The sequence below is a fragment of the Anoplophora glabripennis genome, unplaced genomic scaffold, assembly GCF_000390285.2.
Source record: "Anoplophora glabripennis isolate ALB-LARVAE unplaced genomic scaffold, Agla_2.0 scaffold383, whole genome shotgun sequence".
NCBI classification, from domain to species: Eukaryota; Metazoa; Arthropoda; class Insecta; order Coleoptera; family Cerambycidae; genus Anoplophora; species Anoplophora glabripennis.
Window position 1 is genome coordinate 21,992 of NW_019416484.1, and position 21,920 is coordinate 43,911.

Below are 21,920 nucleotides of genomic sequence, written 5' to 3' on the forward strand. Positions count from 1 at the left end.
TGCATGATGGGGCTCCCGCCCATTTTAGTCAAGTAGCACGTCAGCATTTAACTGAAACATATGCAAATCAGTGGATAGGTCGAGGAGGACCACAGAATTGGCCCGCTCGATCCCCGGATCTCAATCCTCTCGATTTCTCTACTTGGGGCCATTTGCAGCATTTGGTTTATCGTACTCCTGTTCGCGATGTAGAGGACTTAAGAAACCGCATTATCGATGCGTGCAGGGTAATTAGAGAGACTCCAGGAATATTTGAGCGAATACGTGGCTCAATGCGCCGACGTCTAGACGCATGCGTAATGTCTGAAGGTAGACATATTGAACATTTACTATGATTTCTACATGTTGTATGTTTTGTTATTAATAAATTAGTTTTGATTATTCCCCTTTAATCATTTAATGCAGGTAGTAACTACAAAATAACAGTAAATCCAGTCCGCATTTATGACGATGTATCTCGTAGTTGTTCGTAAAATAATTTTTTGCTGCGAACTGGTTTATTTTGGGCGAAAAATTTAAGTGACATTTTTTTTTTAGAATGAAACAGGCTATCGGAAATAAATTTTTAAATGGTAAACAAATAATAAGACAAAAAGTTACGTTGGAAATAAATTTTAGGGGTTGCGTTTTCCACCCCTTGCAACCATGGGGTAAACCAAATAAATTACTGGCGCTAAGTGTCTTTTAGGTAGTAGAAAATGTCAGGTTAATTTCAATATTGTAACTTGTTTAATGCTTGTGAAAAAAATTGTTAAACAAATTTTATGTACCCCCTTTAAGGGGCTGTATCTTAACAAGGGATGCTCCAATGAAGTTTCTTTATATGAGAGATCCTATCTTTTTTTCGATGAGGAATCACGCCCTTAAATGTTTTACACTTATTTAGTTACACCCTGTATTTTTACTATTTAATAATTCTGAAACCCATAGTATAATTTATCATCGTGAATTTTTGAAAACTCAAATAAAAAATTAGCAGGAGTGTCCGCAGAAGGATGTTGATTATACAGGGTGTTACAAATAAGGGCGATCTTTCAAACGGGTAATAGAGGTTTAACAATTCGTATATAAACGGCAAATCATATTCATACTCCCCATATACATATTAATACCCTATCCGCTAATTCTTGATTTAATTAAGGCATTTTGAAATAAAACAACGTAAATCGACCTACAAGAGCAAGCAAGGCACATCGGTGCCCAACAAATAACCATACTGAACCAGTTACTGCATTGTAAACAGCAGATCAGTTCATTGCGTAGGGCATTACAGGGTCGGTCTAAGTTTCGCGCAATAATTCTTAATTTTCTGGAACACATGACACTTTAGAGAATAGGTTGCTTATTTTAATTTTTATTTTCACGTCCTGTACTACCTCTTTATTGAAGCAACGGAATTATCAGAAGCATCCTGTATAAATTTCCAAAAAAGGGTTCAGTAATAGAAAAGCTTACTTTGCACCAACGAAACGAACTATTGCTGTTTTCTCTAGCAGTTTTTACTGGCAAGGAATTTTTTTTACGTAACAGAAGTACAGGGTGATTCACTATATTTTGACACTCCCGCTTTAACTTTTTTGTTTTAAGAGTTATAAAAAAATGTGAAATACAAAAGTTGCACGATTTTTTATGAAGTTTTCGAAAGTGATAGTAGAAAATCAAATGAAGTTCAAACAAAATGGCCGCGGATGTTAACTTTATTAATTTAAATGGAACACCCTGTATATTTTTACATATTTGGATAGAACGTTTCCTGCCGAGCACAGTCATATATAGTTTGTTGGGTCCGTCTCTAACAATAAGCGAGATAATATTAAAAAACGAAAAGAAGGTTTTTTATTAAGAAAATAAGATATTTTGTAATTGTTGGACGTTCACATTTTTTTATAACTCTTAAAACAAAAAAGTTAAAGGGGTGTCAAAATATAGTGAATCACCCTGTATTATCCTACTACAGTAATATTTTGCAAAAATAAATAAATATGACTGAACACTCCTTGCAATCAGTGACAGGTACATTTTTTTGAATATACAGGGTGATTCACAAATAGTGACCTCGTATTCTTTGGTAAATTTTAAGGGGAATCTTTCCTAAAAATTTTTCATCTAGGACGCTTCGTTAAAAATATACAGGGTGGTAACAAGTAACTTCAAAAAATATTTTTAATTTTTTTAAATAATTTAAAAACTAGTACGTGAAATAATTTCAAATTGGGCACATGTATTTATGTAAACATTGTCCAAAATCTGAGAGTTTTCCTAAAATTTACATGCTCCAGTGGCGGAGATACAGGGTATCGGTGGCATATTTTTTAAATAAAATAGTAAGCCACTGCTTTACGGTAACAGCCATCCAACAGTCAACAGCAAGACGAATCTGAAAATATCATGGTTGTTACTTAGAAAAATATTCCCCCGATACCCTGTATCTCCGCCACTGGAACATGTAAATTTTAATAAAAGCCCTCAGATTTTGTGCAATGTTTACATAAATACATGTGCCCAATTCAAATTATTTCACTTACAAATTTTTAAATTATTTCAAAATATTAAAAATATTTTTTGAAGTTTAACACCCTGTATCTTTTTAACGAAGCGCCCTAGATAAAAACTTTATATACGAGAATACGAGGTTCCTTTTTTGGTCACCATTTGTGAATCACCCTGTATTTTCTGTAAAAAAGCCATCTTTTCCGCGAGAGGAAAAGAAGTTCTTGTTGTAGTATTTCTACTATGACAAATAACCAAGAGAAGTAAAATAAGCTCTCATATAAATCCTTAACAGGCGCCGATTTTGCAAATGTTTTATTTGGGGTAGCCAAAAAAATTGCTGTGGCTATGAAAAAGTTGTCGGTGTAAAATAACCAACTTGGTACCTCTCACCATTTCCGAGATTCTGTACATACTTAAGTGAATCACCCTGTGTAACATTATAAGTAAATTTTTCCACTGGTGAAAAAGTAACAAACAAAATTACTTCATAAATATATTCAAATAAAACAAAAAAAAATCTATCGAGATGTGGTTACGATTAACTTTTATCCTCATTATGCGGGTAAATAAAATTTTCAATTCAGTACAGTACACGTTCGTAGAAGTTATTAAATATTAATATGTGGATTTCCCTGTTATAATTAATAAGTACTTACTTGTTTTGAGCTCTCCTGCAAATACGAAATCCCATCTCACCACTATTATATGACATTTATTGACCTAGATCCAAGTGTCACTAAAATTCTTTTAGTTATCATGATTTGATTTGTTATTAAAACAATAAATAAACAAAACAGTTTATATAACATTACGATTACAATCGATAGTAGAAACACATAGATTTCTTTCAATAGAAAACTCGTATCACGAATACATTTTATTCAGCTCGTAATTACAAAATTATCAGCATTTTATCGCTTTATCTATTCCATGAATTGTACAATGGTCGCGTCCTTAGGTACACTATCTCCAGTTTGGAAAAAAATGTTATCGACCTTTGCCTCTTTAGTGGCTTTAACCACGTACTCCATTTTCATCGCTATCAGAATAAATAGAGGGTCCCCTTTCTTGACCACGTCGCCAGGTTTCACCAGCAGTTTGTCCAGAACTCCCGGCATCGGGGCAATTGCGCGTTTAGTCAGCTGCGGGGATGTCTCCCCTGATTCCTCGAAACTTGGCTGGTGAAGGGAAAATTGAACTTTACCGTCCTAAAATTTAAATAATTTACTCATATTATTTCATTAACTGACGATACCGCGGCAAACAACTGCTCTGCGGACTAGCGCCCCGACCAGCATTGAAATATACTCGCCTAGGATCATTCGTCAACAGAACCGCCAGACATATACCGGTTTGGAACTTGTTAGGTCTCATAGGTTAAACAACCGACAAATAAGCCAGCTATTTTTGGCGTCTTAGGTACAGACATGGAGTGGGTATAACAAACAAGTTGTCGTAAATTAAATAAACTATATTCATAGATGAAGCTGTTGGGTAAACTAATTTCCAATTACCTATTACATTTATCTAAAATCAGAATAACAGTATAAAATAATAGTCCCCACCACAGTGAGCCCAGAAATTCCTTGCTTGTAAGCGCGTCACAATTGCCTACAAACATGCTACAGTTCCCCCTCCACGCGAGGCGGTTACAATAACGTGATTTAGGAGGGAACTGAGGCCGGCTCAAAGCTGCTTATAGTTTTAGTGCTTCAATTCGCGCTCGCGGTTAATGCACGCGTCGCATAGTACGCGGGCAGTGTCTGATGTCAGTGTGAAGGATAGTATAAAGGCTTTAAGGATAAGGACAAGACAGGTATTAAACTAAAGTAAATAAAAAACAACTTCCTTACAACAAAACATAGTAAGTCTAAATTTAACATAATTGAATAGATACTTATATTATATTATCAAATACCTACATAGGTAGAGGTGTTTCAATATCTCATGAGTCGCGAAATGCGCTTAAGGCGTGGCGTATCCGCATAATTCTTCTAATAAGCACGTTGTGAAAACATTGACTCAGAACTAGACCATGTGCATCATTACAAGTAGAAATGAACTAAGGCGCTCGGGCATCAATAAAGTCAAATGGCGAACGTTCGTTATATATATTTTTATTGTTTAAATTAAAATAATAAAGAATAGGGCGGCATTTTATTATGATATTTGTAATCGGATCAAAGGCTTGTTTACGCTACGAGAGCTCGAGAGAGACTGTGAATAATAGATGTAATGTTTTTAGGACGTAGAATAATTTAGGCGATGACGGTCGGAATTATGTTTCTGCGCATATGAAGGTCAAAGCTTCAAAGATTTTGAAACACCTCTAGCTATGAATGAAACTATTTCACAATTGATATTGTTTTATCTTTTGAAACGCCTTTTTCAAGACGTAATAACGTAAATTACTGCTCTAAACAATTAAAATTACTAGTCAAAAAATTTCTAAATTAAGAAACGAAGATTTAAAATTTAAAAATATTTTTAATTATGCGAAAATATTATTATTTTCCAAATATATTGCCCCTTAACTAAGTACCTACACAATTTGGGAATTTACATGATTTAATTTTTTTATTTTAATAGATTCCTTAAAATTTCCCAAATATGCAAACAAATTTCCCGAAAAATCATTTGAATGTTTATTATAAATGTATCCAAACATTATTTGAAATAGATAGGTTGAAAAACGAGCTTCGTATTTTGTACAGAGATGAACAATTTCATAATTTAGAAGTTCAAAAAACGATAGAAATATAATTCAAGGAATTTTAAATGGTATTTTCAGAAACATACAAATTGTTTGCCCAGTTTTAACAATTCCTGCAACAAATGTCTCGGTAGAAAAAAGCTTTTTGTGTCTTAAGCACATTAATTGTAAGACTCAGAAATACGATGAAACAAGAGCGCTTAAACAACTTATCAGTGGTGACGATAGAAAAAGAACTATTACAAAGTCTTAGTGTTAATCCTCAATTTTATGAAGACATTATCTGTAAATTTGCAAATTTAAAAGACGGACGAATAAACCTGTTTTATAAAAACATTCACTACGTTTTTAAAATATTTTGTTAAAAGTGGAGGCAAACGAAAAGCTGGCAGCGTTGTTTTATATGTAAATAGATAAGTTACCTTATGAAAATTAGTTTTTAAATTTTTTCATATTTTTTAATATTCATAAACCAAGTAGGAACAATTCTATTAATTGTTAGGTAAATATATTACTTTGTTTTTTTTTCTGTTACTTAATTTTATAGTAAATACAATTTTTAAAGTTTGGATATTATTATTAATAATATAATTTTTTAATTTACGGTTAAAAATGATGTGGAAATTTATTCCTACTTATTATTTGAGAGCGGATTAATAAAATATCCAAATAGTTGAGTATTATTTTTTATAAAATCTGAATGAAAATCCTGCTCGTCAACATCAGTTTTTCTATAATATTGTAAATGCAACTAAAAATTTCCAGATGCATTTACTCGTTTGACCTTGAAAATTAAAAAATTTTTTCCTGCGGCGCTTTTTTTTCTTTCTTGCCCACCTAGTAAAAAAGCCACGGATCTCACCTATTCACAATATCACGAGCCGCCACTGTCACTCCCATTATCTTTCCTCGTCTGTATTTATTATTATTCGTCGGTTGTTTCAATATCGCATACTAATGAAAACTAATAGGTATATGACTGGTGGTTCTACTGACAAAAATACTAATAATTCACTAGATATTACGGGAATAGTTGGGAATATCAGCAAGCAGAGTAGTTGTTTCTAGTGATATAATCAGTTGAAAAAAAATGTATGTGTTGAGTGACGACGGAGGGCTTGCTTTCATAGCACCTACCGACGCCAGGCCCGTCTTTGCCAGTCAGGGAACGAAGTGAAAAATATTTATAATTAAGCGCAAGATCGTTGATCGAATTAAGTTTTGTCGAGCTTTTGAACTTGTTCTATCCGAAAACTCAGTGATATTTTTCGCGGAATTTTTGTCAAAACTTAACAGGACATTTACAATTATTAGTGAACACCTCAAAATGCACCAATCATTATAGGTTAAGAAAATAAATTGATAAGGTGAGTTCATCTATTTTTATACTACCTAATATCATTGGTTTCATATCTATGCTGCACTATCTACATATATCTAATAATAGTAACATGTTTATTGCCCAACAGATTATAAATCGAATTCCAGGACAAATATAAATAAAGGCATACATACATTATAAGTTCTCAAACTTAAAGAGGTATAAAAATATAAGAAGAAATGACTTATGCATAAATCTCTACATAGGTACTGTTGTTGAATTTAATGTTGGCAGCATGATTTATATACACGGTGTTAGAAGTTTGACTGCCTTAATTTAACAGACGGTAGAATGCATTAAAATAAACAAAAAAAAACTATATATGACATGGGTCCTAAACTCAACCATTTCCGAGAAAAAAAAATAATCAACTTGATGTACAAAAGTTCGATTAATTAAGGAATATTGACATAACTGCGTGCATAGAATACCATAAAATACAATGTTTATCACTTTTTTAACTTCTTTATGCTTAAGTCTAAAAAATAATTAGCGTTGTAATAAATTTAAAATTCGATTAAATTCATATCGAGCAATGTGACAAGGGCGCGGCAGTTAACACGAGGTACTAAGCTGTCCAGCAATACGCAATTCAGTTGGTATTGGTGTCTGGAATTGGACCATGTCGGAGTGTTTTTTGCGTACCACTATTTCCTTTTATTGAGGTGTTTTCCAGTGAGTGCGCGAAAATTGGATTCGAATGTGTCGCGCGTGCATCGAAAATGGTGGTAGATATTTTGAGTATATGTTGTAGTTTGTTTTGTATTTGTGCATTTAAAAATTACTGAATTTTGCTTTTTGGTAAGTACCTAAATTATTTTTAATGCGTATGATTATTTGGACGACGTGAATCTTTGTGTATTTTAATTACATATTTTAAAAAGTTAAGTTCCCGTTTTCGAGCTTAAATTTAAGCACAACACTATCTTCGCACTACAAAATCGATACATTTTATTTTATTTATTTAAAAACTGGAAAACAATTGTCTCGAAATTTACTAAATGTTTCACAATAATAGCTGTTTACATTTTTGTTATTCCGTAGGACAAGTGTGCCGCGTGCACACGTGGTATACATCAGCTGTGTAACGTTAGGTTAAGCGCTGTTGTCACGTTGTGATGAAACTCCCCAATATTAATACTCGTTGTATTTTGAAAACTGTTAATCTTACACCCCTGTAATATACAACTTTTTTTGTTCATTTATGATTACTCTATCTCATGCTGAAGTAATGGCAGTCAAACTTCGTACACCCTTTATAAAAAGGAACTAACATTAATGTCACATGTGTCGCATATCAAATTAACATCTTTGCCCCGCCTGAAAAATGTTCGCTTGAAAAAGGTCATGGGCCACCATTATGTAGACGAGTTATCTTTATAAAAAATTTAACACCCTGTAGTTCGCAGGCCAAGCCATTTACAATCTATGTACACAGTAACTTCTTTAAAATGAACCAAATTATTATCTTTTACGAACCGCCCTACATACAGGGTGTTGCGGAAATAAGTGCAAAACATTAGAGGTTGATAGAACATAAAAAATAGATGATAGATTTTTTCCTACGGATCACGAGTCTATCGTCCTTTGTTTTTAAGATATAGGGCGTCAAAAATAATTCTTTAACATCAAATTTTAACCATAGCCTTTCCAAAATGCAATGTGTTCCGTTGAAGTTCGTGTGTGAATAAGTAAGTTTTCGGGGGTGAAAAATACGCCAGTGTTGTTAGTTTTTGTTGTCGAACTATCTTTCTCAGTGACATTTTAAGACATTACTCTTTTGGGGTTAGGTTTTCTACAGTCTACAGTGTATGTATGTGTAAAAAGTACTCCTGTTAAAATCGCCCCTAACGCACCTATTTTTAAAAAAAAAAAAACGCAATTGATTGGCCTAAAACTTCTATTTCTCTAACATATGGAGTTGGCAAGCATACTTTTTTATGTAAAGACATTTTAAACCTAACCTCAAAAAAGTTATGCTTTAAAATGTCAACTGAGAAAGACAGTAGCTAGCGCCCTCTATCACAAAAATTAACAACATTTACGTATTAACCACGTACCTGTACCAAATTTTAATGCATTATAGTGTTTTTTTTTTAATTTGACTTCATGTATATCAAAAACAAAATCGTTTTATTTTTTCATGTTTTGTCACCTCCTGATTTTTTTGTAACACCCTGTACAACAATATTTCAGATTTAATTAACATGGATCAGGACCGCACCGGAAATCTTGTCAAGTGAAATTTATTCGCAAAACGTAAATTTACCATAAACGCAATTGTTAAATAAATACTTACTTGATCAAAAATAGCTAGAAAGTCATCGTTCGAATAAAAATTAACCCTAGTTTTAGCGCCATCTATCGCGCAATTTAGAACTAACGTTTTCCCTTTGTTCAATATCTCGCCCTGAACAGTTTTCCATGATTTACCATCAGTCGACATGCTATATTCGTCTTGTTTTATATATTTTACGTTCACTAAAAATTCTGCAAACAACAAAGTACAAAATTATTATCACTTTACGTATAAGTGTAAATTTTAAATGTGTACAAGTATTTTAATTGCGGGTATGGCTTATGATATATATTGAGTGGAACTAATTTTTTTAATTATTAATTTTTACCGAGATACTGATTTTTTTAATGTACCTATTGAGAACCACTCAATCGTTTATGCATGCGCAACAATATATTGTAAATTGTAAATTTACTCGAAAATCAGTCTTTTTTCGAAAAACATAAGAGGGTAGTAATTTGTAGAAAATTGAAGGACGAATCCGAAAATATCATTGTTGTTACCGTAAAGCAGTGGCGTACTATCTTATTTAGAAAAAATATGTCACCGATACCCTGTATCTTCGCCACTGGAGCATGCAAATTTTAGGAAAAACCCTCAGATTTTGGACAATGTTTACATATGTGCCTAATTTCAAATTGTTTCACTCAATAGTTTTTTAATTATTTAAAAAAAAATATTTTTTGAAGTTTAACACCCTGTATATTTTTAACGAAGTATGCTAGATAAAAACTTTATAGGAAAAACTCCCCTTAAAATTCAGTAACGAGGTTCCATTTTTGGTCACCATTTATAATCCTAAAATAAATATGTTGAGACCACATAATTTTTTTGCATAAAAACAATTCTCCTTAGTACAGGTAATATTCAAGATACTAACTTGATTAACGCAAACCACAACGCTAGTCTTGAAAATCATATGAACAGGCTGACAAAATGTGACTGACCTTCTAAACCAGAAACCAGTCTTTCCAGAAGGGTTTCAAAAGGCTCTGAATCCGAATCCGATCTCAGAATTGTTCATATCGTATCGTAAATGTGCGAAAGACACTTTGTTTGAGGTTATGTTACACCGTGAAGCAATTCTTCTCCACAAAACTCGTTACTACTTCTTCAAAATCCATTTTCAACCATTCATACTTCTAAAGAGAGATGAATCAAAATACAGACACTTAAATTCCCACTTATTCAGGTTTTCGGGGTCGCTGATTACGATTCTGAAGTCAGGATTACAAAATTCGAAATGCCATTATTTTATTCCATCCACCATATTGGATCCGCCATTTTGAATTTTGTAATTTTGACAGCAGATTTGTAATGATTTAATATGTTAGGTACTTGTAATTAATTCTTCTCCCTCTTCAACTGATGCTTCTCAGTTTCCGAATGTCGACCAATCCGTGAAACTAATCAATTTCGATAGGAGAGGTAGGTAGGAAGTACTTTCAGATTCCATTGAGTTTTGAGGGGAAAATTACTTCGTGATATAATATAACCTCAAATACAGAGAAAAATCGTGTTTTTCGAACTTTTAAGTTAGGATATCTCCAAAACTTGACGTAAAGGAACAATTCTGAAGTTGCATTCGAATTCAGCGCGTTCAAAAACTTCCGGAAAATATAGACTGGGTTCTGATTTAAAAATTTGTCGGTCTATTATTGAACTTTAAGTCAAGAAGTTTGGGATAAATAACGTGGCAAATAGTATTGCAAAAAATCATTGCCTCAGAAAATGAATAGAGGAGGAAGAAGACATAAATATTTTTATGAAGATTTCAAAATTTCTTTAACATACAATCTAAAAAACTTTTCTCTTCGATTTCATAGAAAAAGTTGGATTTTAAGAATTCTGTATAACTCTGGCAACACTGCAAAGCTCTTCCGTTCAGGGTACACAATTAATGTTAAGCGTAAATACCACAACGAAGTCAAGCGTTGGTTTTCAACAAGTTTTCTACTAAAAAATCAAGCGCACTTATTTTAAATTTCTCTCTTTTATTCTTCATCCTTTTTGCAAAATAACTATTTATTTCATGTTCCATTAATTGTACCTATCGCTTTTTCAAATATATGTACACACTTACGATTCACCCTATGCGTTTATTACCTTCATCTTCAAATTTCAGTCTAATATTTCTCCTGTGCTTCTGATTTACCCTGAAATTGGATTCCACGACGAAAGGGTTGTACTGGTCGTTTCTCGACGCTGCCTGAGCCGTTTCTTCGATTTTATCCTTAAGGATAATCGCCAAGGATGCTTGTAGCAACTGGGTTTCTCGCGGTTTAACTTCGGAAAGCAACGAAGCATCGTGGTCTTTGATGAAATTCGTGTGGACGTTGCCGGCAGAAAATTCTGGATGTCGCGCGAGATTTAACAAGAAATTTATGTTGGTTTCCAAACCTGCAATCTGAAAATAGATATTAATAAAGTTCGCACGCAAAACAGTATTCAAAAAAAAGTTAGGCAATTTTTTTTTTTGGAAAATGTCGAGAGATTGTTTTTAAAAAACATATTCAAATTCGAAAAATGTTTTCTAAAATGTTTTCTTATCAAGTGAAGTCTGTTGGTTTAAATATGTTTTGCACACCTAAATTTCTGATATCGAAGAACGTTGTCTGACGTCATTTAATAAGATTTTTTATTTAATTTTTATTTTGTTTCAATCAGCTTAATATCTAATTAACGGTTTTTTCTTTTGAGAAAAAAATGTGGAAGGAAGTGGTCAAGTTTAAAATAAATGTACATAATCTTCTGATGGAAGACTTGTTGAGAGCCGCTGACTTCATTATGGCATTTACGCGTAACATAATTTGTTTATTTTGGCAGTATTGCCGGTGTTATACCGGGTGTCCCATTTTAAAAAATGCACGTGAATATCTCTTAAGTTAACGGCTTAATAAAAAAATTTTTCAAATAAAAGTTGTAGGGTTTTGAGGGGGACATCTAATGGTAACCTTGACCATGACCTTCAAGATCATTTCAAGGTCAAGTTGATTTTTTCTAATGCAAACATATTTTTGACACCAGAAATGAAAAGAGCAGAAAATTTTACATCCGACTATGACCCGGACTATGACCTTCAAGGGCATTTGAAGGTCATTTCAAGGTCATTTTAGTTTTTTTGTAGCAAAATTCATTTCCGTCTTGCCGAATAGTGTACTCAGAGGTTTTCGAGGGCGCTGATCGCGAATATGAAGTCAGAATTTGAAAATATTCAAATCCAAGATGGCCGACCAATTTTTGGTAAACATTTTTAATATTCATATGGATTAACATTTTGAAAATGCTTCAACCTACGTTAAAACTCAAGGTCGAGCCGAGTATTCGACATATTGGATCCGCCATATCGGATTTAACTATTACTAAATTCTGAGCTGAGAGTTCAAAAACATTTGAATAAAAAATGCATGCCGCAAAAGGTTAATGGGTATTCTCGAAAATTATGGCGAGCCCCACATATCAAAAAGAAAAATATGAACAAGATTAAAGTTTTGCCAGCAAAATACTACAATGACCTTCAAATGACTTTTGAAACTTAAGGTCATGATCAAGGTTATATCCGTAAGCAAAATTCTCCGCACTTTCTATTTTGGTCTGATATGTACCGGTTTCTATTTGAAAAATTAACTTGATCTTGAAATGACCGTGAAGGTCAAGGTCAATGTCATAGATGGACGTGAAATGGCCCGCTTTTCTCTTTTCTGGTCTCAAAAGTAGAATTTTGCAACAAAAACTAAAATGACCGTCAATGCTCTTGAATGTCATGGTCAATGTCATAGTCGTATGTAAAACTTTCTGCTCTTTTCATTTCTGGTGTCAAAATATATGTTTCCATTTGAAAAAATCAACTTGACATTGAAATGACCTTGAAGGTCATGGTCAAGGTCACCATTATATGTCCCCCTCAAAACCCTACAACTTTTATTTGACATTTTTTTTTCATTAAGCCCTTAACTTAAGAGATATTCACGTGTATTTTTTAAAATGGGACATCCGGTATAAACTTGAAAACTCTATTTTTATGAAATAGCAAAAGCAATATTAAATAAACAAATGCCTTTATAAAATTAATATTGGCCACCTCTTTCCTTTATTATTTATATTCGTTTACACACTTCTAACTTATAAATTCAATGTTCAATTATCCGGTTGATTTTTGAGTGCTCTGAAGATTACAGAAGTGCTTAAAAACTAGGTAGTGAGAAACGTCTTTTAAATAAATTTGAAATGTACTGTACCTAGTTAGGTTTTTACTGTGAAAATCAGTGAAGAAGTATTAACTTCTAGTGGGGAATTTATGACAGCATTAGCTTTACAAATTGTTGACTATACAGAGTGATTCACAACATATCCAAAAAAATTTGGGGATATGTCATGAAAAATGGAGTCAATAAAAAAACGTTTTTGTGAAATTCTTCTAGTTTCCGAGAAAAAAATTGTTAAAGTTGTAGTATTTACAATCCTTACATCGCTGGGCTACTGCAATCTCCGCGCGTTATTCGTTGTACATAACGCGCTCTCTCTCTCCACGTGGCCTCGGGCGATGATTCCGAATACTGCAATCCGATTTCATTATTAACGTTTTTGTGATAGTGTTTACATTAGTTTTTCAAGTGTTAAGAATGGCTTACGTGTAGAGCAACTCGGAGTTCATGGATATCGTGGATTAGTAAAGCAAGACAACCACGAAAATTTCAAATATTTCGAATTTTCACTACCAAGAACGGCGGTGACAGCATTTTTAACATTAAGGCGATGTTTCGCATTGTATTAGCTATATCCTGTCCAAATTTTGTTCGTGCAACTCTCTTGGTTTCGACAATGAAATAAAAAAGATTAATTATTTACATTATATTCGATTAAATTCGCCTGCAGCTTCGAAAGGGCTTCCAACCTATTTCTTCCCCAAACCACTAACTTGGCAATCATTGGATCGTAGTGGACAGAGACTTCGTCACCCTCTCGAACTCCTACAAACAATACAAATATCAAACCATGGTGGTGGACAACGCGATCAAGTTTCATTGACTTTCAAAATGATATGGGTATTGATTGCATTTTCAATTATTATGTCAACTTATAAAACCATAAATCGTAAATAAGTACAATGAAGTTAATATATTTACGGAAAATATACGTGAGACTGACTGACGAAGAATAAATACTTCTAAAAAGTATTGTAAAACACCCTTTTTACAAATTTTACAATATGCTGTGAGAAATAAATGTACCTGTCTCGATTCTGACGTCTACAGAGGAAAGGGGTGGAGACAAATGCAAAAGGGGACCTGCACCGGGTAAAAATCCTCTCAAAGGGTCTTCTGCATAGACACGCGCCTCGAAAGCGTGTCCAGTCAAAGGAATATCTTCTTGAGAAAGAGGTAGCTTTTCGCCGGAAGCTATTTTGATTTGCCATTCCACCAAATCGGTTCCTAAAATTCGTCATAATTGTTCTATTGAAAGATTAGAGCAGAAAATAAAATCACGTAACAAACAAATACCTGTCAAAATAAGACAAAATGTTCATATTTCTCTAAAATGCGTTATGAAAGAGTTAAAGGGAAGGTAAAGTAAATAGTTGAATTTTATTTTAATCCATGTTAAATCTGCAAATTTGATGGTCGGTAGTTTTTTCAGAAGTCTACTTGAAAATTCGAGAAGTTTCCACGATTTATAAGAAGAAATTACTCTTATTTCAAATTGGTAAATTGGTAAATAGTAAATGATAATAATAAATTAGTAAATTGGTAATTGGTAAACTGGTAATTGGTAAATTGGTAATTGATAAATTGGTAATTGGTAAATTCGTAATTGGTAAATTGGTTATTGGTAATTTGGTAATTAATAAATTGGTAATTGGTAAATAGTAAATGATAATAGTAAAATAGTAAATTGGTAATTATAGTAAATTGGTAGTTGGTAAATTGGTAATTGGTAAATTGGTAATTGGTAAATTGGTAATTTATAAATTGGTAATTGGTAAATTGGTAATTGGTAAATTGGTAATTGGTAAATTGGTAATTTATAAATTGGTAATTGGTAATTGGTAAATTGGTAATTGACAAATTGGTAATTAGTAAATTGGTAATTAGTAAATTCGGAAGTGGTAAATTGGTAATTTATCAATGTGCATTTACTAATGCACATCGTGGTCCGTATGAAATTTAACGTGTTAATCGTAGGTAGCTGGAGATGTATTCGACCACATTTTGCTATTTTTCTCGAAAACATTGCGTTTCACGAAAAAAATATCAAGAGACAAAAATGTTTCTAAATTCAATAGCTTTCTAGCGAACTAATAAGTTTTAAGAAATTCAAATATGTGACCAAATTTATTTGGCTCCAAAGACAAGAGGGCTCACGAGAAAGCGTCTTAAGGGGATTCCCCGTCAAATAGCGAAGCACTATAAAAAATACCGGTTCCCTAAAATTTGTGTCAAGAATTTGTGATCAAATTTTGTTGGACACCCGGTATATGCAATAATAATTTGTTGTTTTTCTCTAATTGTTAAGGTTTACCTGTGACCATCTCAGTAATGGGGTGTTCCACTTGCAGCCTGGTATTCATTTCCATGAAATTAAAACTGTGGTCGTTCTTATCCAAGATGAATTCAACGGTCCCCGCCCCAACGTACCCCACTGCTTTGGCGGCTCGAACTGCTGCCTCCCCCAACTCACGCCGCAGTTCCGTGGAGAGACCTGGCTGAAAAATTGGGGAAATGTAAAACTTGAAGGATTGTCTCATAAAAAAAAATACCGCGGGAGCTTCTTCGATAATCTTTTGGTGCCTCCTTTGGACAGAGCAGTCTCTTTCGTACAGATGAACGGCGTTCCCGTGCGTGTCTGCAAAGACCTGCACCTCGACGTGGCGTGGCTGGGCTATGAACTTCTCTAATAATACTTCAGAGTCTCCAAATGATTTTTGGGATTCTGTCCTGGCTGATTCTAGGTTTTCTTCAAATTCTGCTTCCGAATAGGCAATCCTCATGCCTGCAGAGTTTTATTAAACAATATTGAACAAATCAGTAGATAATTTTATAGGTTATATCCTAAGCCCTCCACGTTTTTTGCTTGGAAACTGAGAATAAATCTACGATTTCTACGAATTTTACGACTTCATAGTTAATTCATTCATAGTTCAAACAACTTTTTGTCGGACTGTACCGACGTACGTTGCTAAAGCGCATTTGATTCTCGATGAACATGGCATCAATCAGAAAAAACGGAGTATTGTTGTCCTATTAGAAAGTTTAGTTATTTTAATTTTCGTATGATCTAATACAACACTTTTGCAGCAGCTGTTTTTCCGCTCACCGTAATTTAATTTTGAAGTGCGTTAGTTTAATTATAATGTCCATATTTTTACCTTTGCCCCCTCCTCCTCGTACTGCTTTGATCATTACCGGGAAACCTATCCGTCTGGCCTCGTTTTTCAGAGTACCGTTGCTTTGGTCTTGTCCATGGTAACCTTCTACGACTGGTACTCCTGCAGTTGACATTATTTGCTTTGATGTACTTGAAAAATAATTAAGAGCAGATTAAAGTGTATCGATGAAATGTGCATATGTACTGCAATATATTAAATTAACTAGGTATATAAAAAATTACTCAATGTACTACCTTTTGATACCCATATCTCTGATGGCTGATGCCGGTGGTCCAATGAAAATTACCTTTTCCTCTTGGCAATTATCAGCGAATTCGGCATTTTCAGACAAAAATCCATAGCCAGGATGAATCGCTTCGCATTTCGAGTTTTTGGCTACTTGCAGTAACTTATTCCCCCTTAAGTAACTTTCTGAAGCTGCAGCTGGCCCAATAAAATATGCCTCATCTGCCTAAAAACTAATAATCTGAAGAAGTTAGTAAATAATAATTATTATTAAATTATATCTCTTTAAATTTGGCGCCATATCTGAACTATTATTAATTATTTGACTAAAGGTCTGTTCCAACAAGAGTCAGGGATTGGTTCCCAACCGTTTGAAATATTTGGCCAGCTAAGTTTTAAATGTGTCTTCAGTGAATATATCGCAAGAATTAGTTGGATGCACATTTCTGACGGTTCGGAACCAATCCCTGACTCTTGTTGGAACAGACCTTAAGTAATAGAAGTTCCTTCAAGTATATAAAATATTCTCCGTATTATTTATATATACAGCACAGTGCAATAAAAATTAGCACGTTCATGGAACGACGGCGACAGTTGCTTATAAAAAAATTTAGTACACGGCCCCATGTATACTACTTTAAAAAGTCCACTGTAAATATATTCAATTACTGCTATTATCAGTATTAGTGAAGTTGTTTTCAGTTTTATTCGAAGTAAAGCAAAGAGAAAAGGAATTTAAATATCCCGCCGAACTCATACATCCACAGAACAAAAAAGAATCTATTTCTTTTCAGTATGGATGGATCAGAAACGCGCAGAATCAGAAACTGCCTGCGCACAACCATTTTTTGTTTAATTTTAGAACCTGTGGTAGCGGAAATTTCATCTAATGAAATATGTGGGTGTCACGTTTTATTAGCAAACAGTATAGCATTTTATGTTCTTATCTACACCTTACCATAGACACATGAAGCGCATTCTTGTCGACTTCACTGTACACTGCAACTGTGCGAATTCCTAATCGTTTAGCGGTGCGCATTACACGACAAGCTATTTCACCTCGGTTGGCAACCAGTAATTTATTAATGTTTTTCGTTTTCCATGTGGATTTCCATCTTCTTAGGTTCGTATACGTAAAACTTCGATTTACGCTAGAACAAATACTGGGTCAATGAATTTTATCAGTAGTAAAATACGTAATTAAAAATCAAATTTATGATATAGGTATCTAGCATTTTCTAACTTACCATTTTAATGGATGCAGCACGAACGTACAAAGATACATCTTGTATTTTAGTTAACTTTATTACTAACTTTATAAAAACTCTATTTTGTTTGTCATATTTCAACTTTTGTAATATTGATAAGGTTAGAGTTTTATCGTATTACAATAATTTCATCATACAAACAGCGTCCTGTTTACTTATACAATGAAATTTAATATTGCTTAGTCACATTAAAATTACAACTAATTAGAATTCATAGGTAAAGGTGAAAGAAAAATAAGCGAATCTTCACTTTTATCAAATTAACTACTATATCAAAAATTAATAAAGTTTTTGTGATAAACAAATTTATATTCATAAATCTCGATCGTATCCATGATAAATATAAAAATGTTTATTGTTAATGTCGCAACACCTTGTCAAGGCCGTGTTGAATAAATTGCGACAGAATTAACGCAAGTCGCAAGTATGTTTTCATCATTAATCTCGATTAAATACACAACACTATTTGTACACGTTCAAAATAAGAAAAAAGTACCATGAAGAAATGTTCGGATATGTTTCGTTTTCGAGATACAGGGTGTTGAGATTTGGAAGACTAAACATTTTTTAAAATATCTCTGAAAACGTTTGATATAAAACAATGAAACTTTATGGTTTATCAAATTAATTAATCCATGAAAATTATTAAAAAATTAAAGTGGTCATCTTAAGGCGGTATTGCACTGGGGTCGCCGAACAGTCTAGGATGATCAGTTTTTCTGATGAGATGACCCGTTAAGAGAAAAAAATCTTTTTTAGTTTAATAGAATATATAGTAGGATCATATTCGATGCAAAGTAATAATTCATTGCCTGTCAAGGGAACCAATGAAGTACGTTTTTAAGGGTTTTACAAATTGAATAATTTCTTTATACATTATGAAGGGACGACGGGATCAGTTCAGGTATGGCACCCTTGTTCCTACAAAAATTCCTTTATTCTCATAAACTATTTATTTTAAATGTAATTTATTATAAATCCAATTTGTTTCCTAAATTCCACATATGTACTACATTTTACCTCTGTACGCGCCACTGTTGTTTACTTGTTTTTTGGAAGCGCTCTCTAATTGACGGCAAAGCTCGCCAGGTTAGTATTTTACGTATAACCGACCAGTTCGTACACTCGATGCACCTGGGCGACTACAGCTACTACCAGAACACAGTGCGTATGCAGCGGTATTTCAGATTTTACATTGAATTTCATTTTAAATTTGAAATGATTTATCTTACGCCTCCTAAAATGATGACACGATTTTCCTTTGATAAAAGACCGACAACTTTTTGCTCTACTTTGCATCGAATACGATTCTATGGTTCTATTTATTGTGAGAATGTAGGTGGCGCCATCTATACACTAAACGTTTAATTAACTCACTAGCGAATATGAAGCTGTTACAGGCTGTTAAAAAATTCTTCCGCAGTTTAATGCAGTTTTTGAGCGATAGATGGCGGTATGAAAGTTTGGAACTGTTTAGTATAACTTGATTGGTAATCGACACAAGTGAGCGTTTCACCTCATCGTACATACGAAAAATTGATTGGAATGATGTATCGCTAATAGCAGGAAAATTTTCAAAAAAATTAAAGTGCATTTCTTAAGGCGGTTCCGTGGGATCACTAAACACGTTGTGACGGTCGGTTTCTGTGCAAGTGCTTCCGTCGAAAAAAAAAAAAATGGAAAACGTGGAAAACTGGAGTTAGAGAGAAACAGAGTGCAGTTTTGGTTTGGTCATGGTCATTATAGTTCACCAGAATTTTTCAAATTTTTGTGAACCCTAAATCTTTTTGAGAAAACCGATTGATCCATGAAAATTATCAAAAAATTAAAGGGATCCTTTCAAGGCGGTATCGCACGCAACTGGGGTCGCTGCATGATTACGCTGGGATCGTCGATTTTTGTGTAAATGCCTCTGTTAAGGAAAAACAAATAAAATTTCGAAAACCGGATGAGATAGAGAAGACCTGAATGCAGTTTTGGATTGGTCAGGGTCGTTTTATAGTTCGCCGTAATTTGTTCAGATTTTTCCGAGTTCTAAAACTTTTGAAAATGAAAAAAATTAAATTAGTTAAAAAATTAAAGTGCTCGTCTCAAAGCGGTATCGCACACAACGGGGGTCGCTGACCACACTCTCTTCTATTATCTATGGACCACACTATAATAGTTTTTCTGCAACTGACCCACAGGTTAATAATATGACTGGCCCATAACACGGTTTTATTGAGAAAGAAGGCAGCGCCATCTATACATTAAATGTTCAATTAATTCAGCAGCGAATGTGAAGCTGTTACAGTTAGCTACCTGCTAAAGAACTCTTCTGCAATTTAGTGGTTTTTTAGCGACAGATGGCGGCATGAAAATTTGGAACTATTAAATGCAGCTTGTTTGGTCAATCGACACAAGTTAGCGTTCCACTTTATTGAACGAAAAGTTCGAGTTGGAATGATGATGTGGAATGATGCATCTCTAACAGCACGAAAATTGTGTGCTTTTCTTAAGGCGGTTCCGTACGTATCTGCGGTGGCTAAACACACTACGTTATTTGTTATTGTGTGCACGATTCAATATATTTTATTTCATTTTCCATAAAAAAAAGTAGGGTAATTTCTAATTTTTTTTTTATATAATGTTAATTATGCTGTCAAAAATAAAGATATCTCTGGCTAAAATTTCTTCTAAATTATTTTGGCAGAGCCACCACTGTGGTAAATGTTAAATGTTTAACAAAAATGAAGTAATTAAATTTCACATCCAAATGAAAAACTTAGCGAAAAAATTAAGGGGATTGGGTTCTGTTCCATGCTCATCACGTCTCGATAAGTGGGTTATTTTCGGCAAGGTTGGTCGACCACAGCTAGTGAAGAAAGAAAATAAATTCGAAAGAGAAAAAAAAATTAACTGTATTACAATTACTTTATTCTAGTTAATTTACATATGCAGATACAATATCACCACACAATTTGCACCTCATTGATATATTAAATATAAAACATTTCTTGTGCTTTAATCAACAAAATACAGAGAAATTACACATAAATTAAGATAATTGTGGTGTTAAGTAGAAGTGTTGTTTATTCCCGGTAACCAATCATATTCAAGATTCTATTTTTCCAATATATTTATTAAAATAGAAAAATAATATGCAAAAAAAATTACAACCCCAAAAAGAATTAACTGATAACTAGTTTATATACAGTCGTTACAAAAAATTAAATCCCAACAATTTAAAATTTGAAAAAATTTATTTATTCATAGTACTTTCGAAAATCCAATTCACTACCTCTCTTTGAAAGATACCTCCAACAAATTTATAAAAATAATAAACATATACGGGATGTGTACCAAGTTCTTGGAAAAAAATCAGTTATTTCCGGATTTTCCAGGTTGAGAGAACGTAAGTTCTACACATATTAATTTTGATTTTCAAATGACCATCAAAAAATTGCACAAACAGAAATAATCTTAGTTTTACTTACTTAAGGCAAAAAAAACTTTATTTTTAATAATTCCTACCTGTCGCAATACGAAATAAATGCCATACTCGAAGATTTTTTATTTGGGAGAAAACGGCAATTAAAAATTACAATAAAGGCATTTGCCGACTTGACCTTAGAAAATTGTCGATTTTTGGCAACTACCCTTTTTAAAATTAAAAATTAGCTCAGAAAAAGCAAAAAAAATACTTGGCGGGCATGCAAGGACTCGGCTAGCAAAAAAAAAACTTTTCGTTCAGTATGCGAGCTCTATAGCAAATAGGCAACCAGCAATATATTTTTATGGATTTTATTACACAGTTTGTTTAAATATGAATGAATGCACATATAACAGACTTTGCTCCATTCTAATGCAGATTTTCTATAAAATGGAGTTAGTTTGAAACTCGAATTACTTTTTGTTGTACAGAAATTTGTAATTTGCCGCTTTTGGCATCATAAATTACAAATTTCTTTACACCAAAAAATTATTTGAGTTTCAAACCAAGTCCATTTTATAGAAAACCTGCGTTAGAATGGTGGAAAGTCTGTTATTTGTGCATTAATTCACATTTAGACAAACTGTGTAATAAAATCTGTAAAAATGTATTGCTGGTTGCCTATTTGCTCTTAATATATAAGAATTTTATGAAAAATATGTATAATTTTTGGCTAAATTCT

At 33.2% G+C, this 21,920-nt stretch overlaps 1 protein-coding gene across 1 annotated transcript; it reads right to left on the bottom strand.

The window, feature by feature from the left end:
• Positions 1-3,278: 3,278 nt before the first annotated feature.
• On the bottom strand, positions 3,279-17,963 carry LOC108909450 (methylcrotonoyl-CoA carboxylase subunit alpha, mitochondrial). Its single transcript, XM_018713789.2, has 11 exons — positions 17,746-17,963; positions 17,457-17,649; positions 16,507-16,724; positions 16,253-16,401; positions 15,644-15,876; positions 15,406-15,589; positions 14,118-14,318; positions 13,735-13,856; positions 10,993-11,293; positions 8,887-9,077; positions 3,279-3,701 (listed from the first exon to the last, which is right to left on the bottom strand). The coding sequence occupies exons 1-11, from the start codon at positions 17,781-17,783 to the stop codon at positions 3,417-3,419; spliced, it is 2,115 nt and encodes a 704-aa protein (XP_018569305.1). The 5' UTR covers positions 17,784-17,963; the 3' UTR covers positions 3,279-3,416.
• Between the last annotated feature and the right edge of the window lie 3,957 nt (positions 17,964-21,920).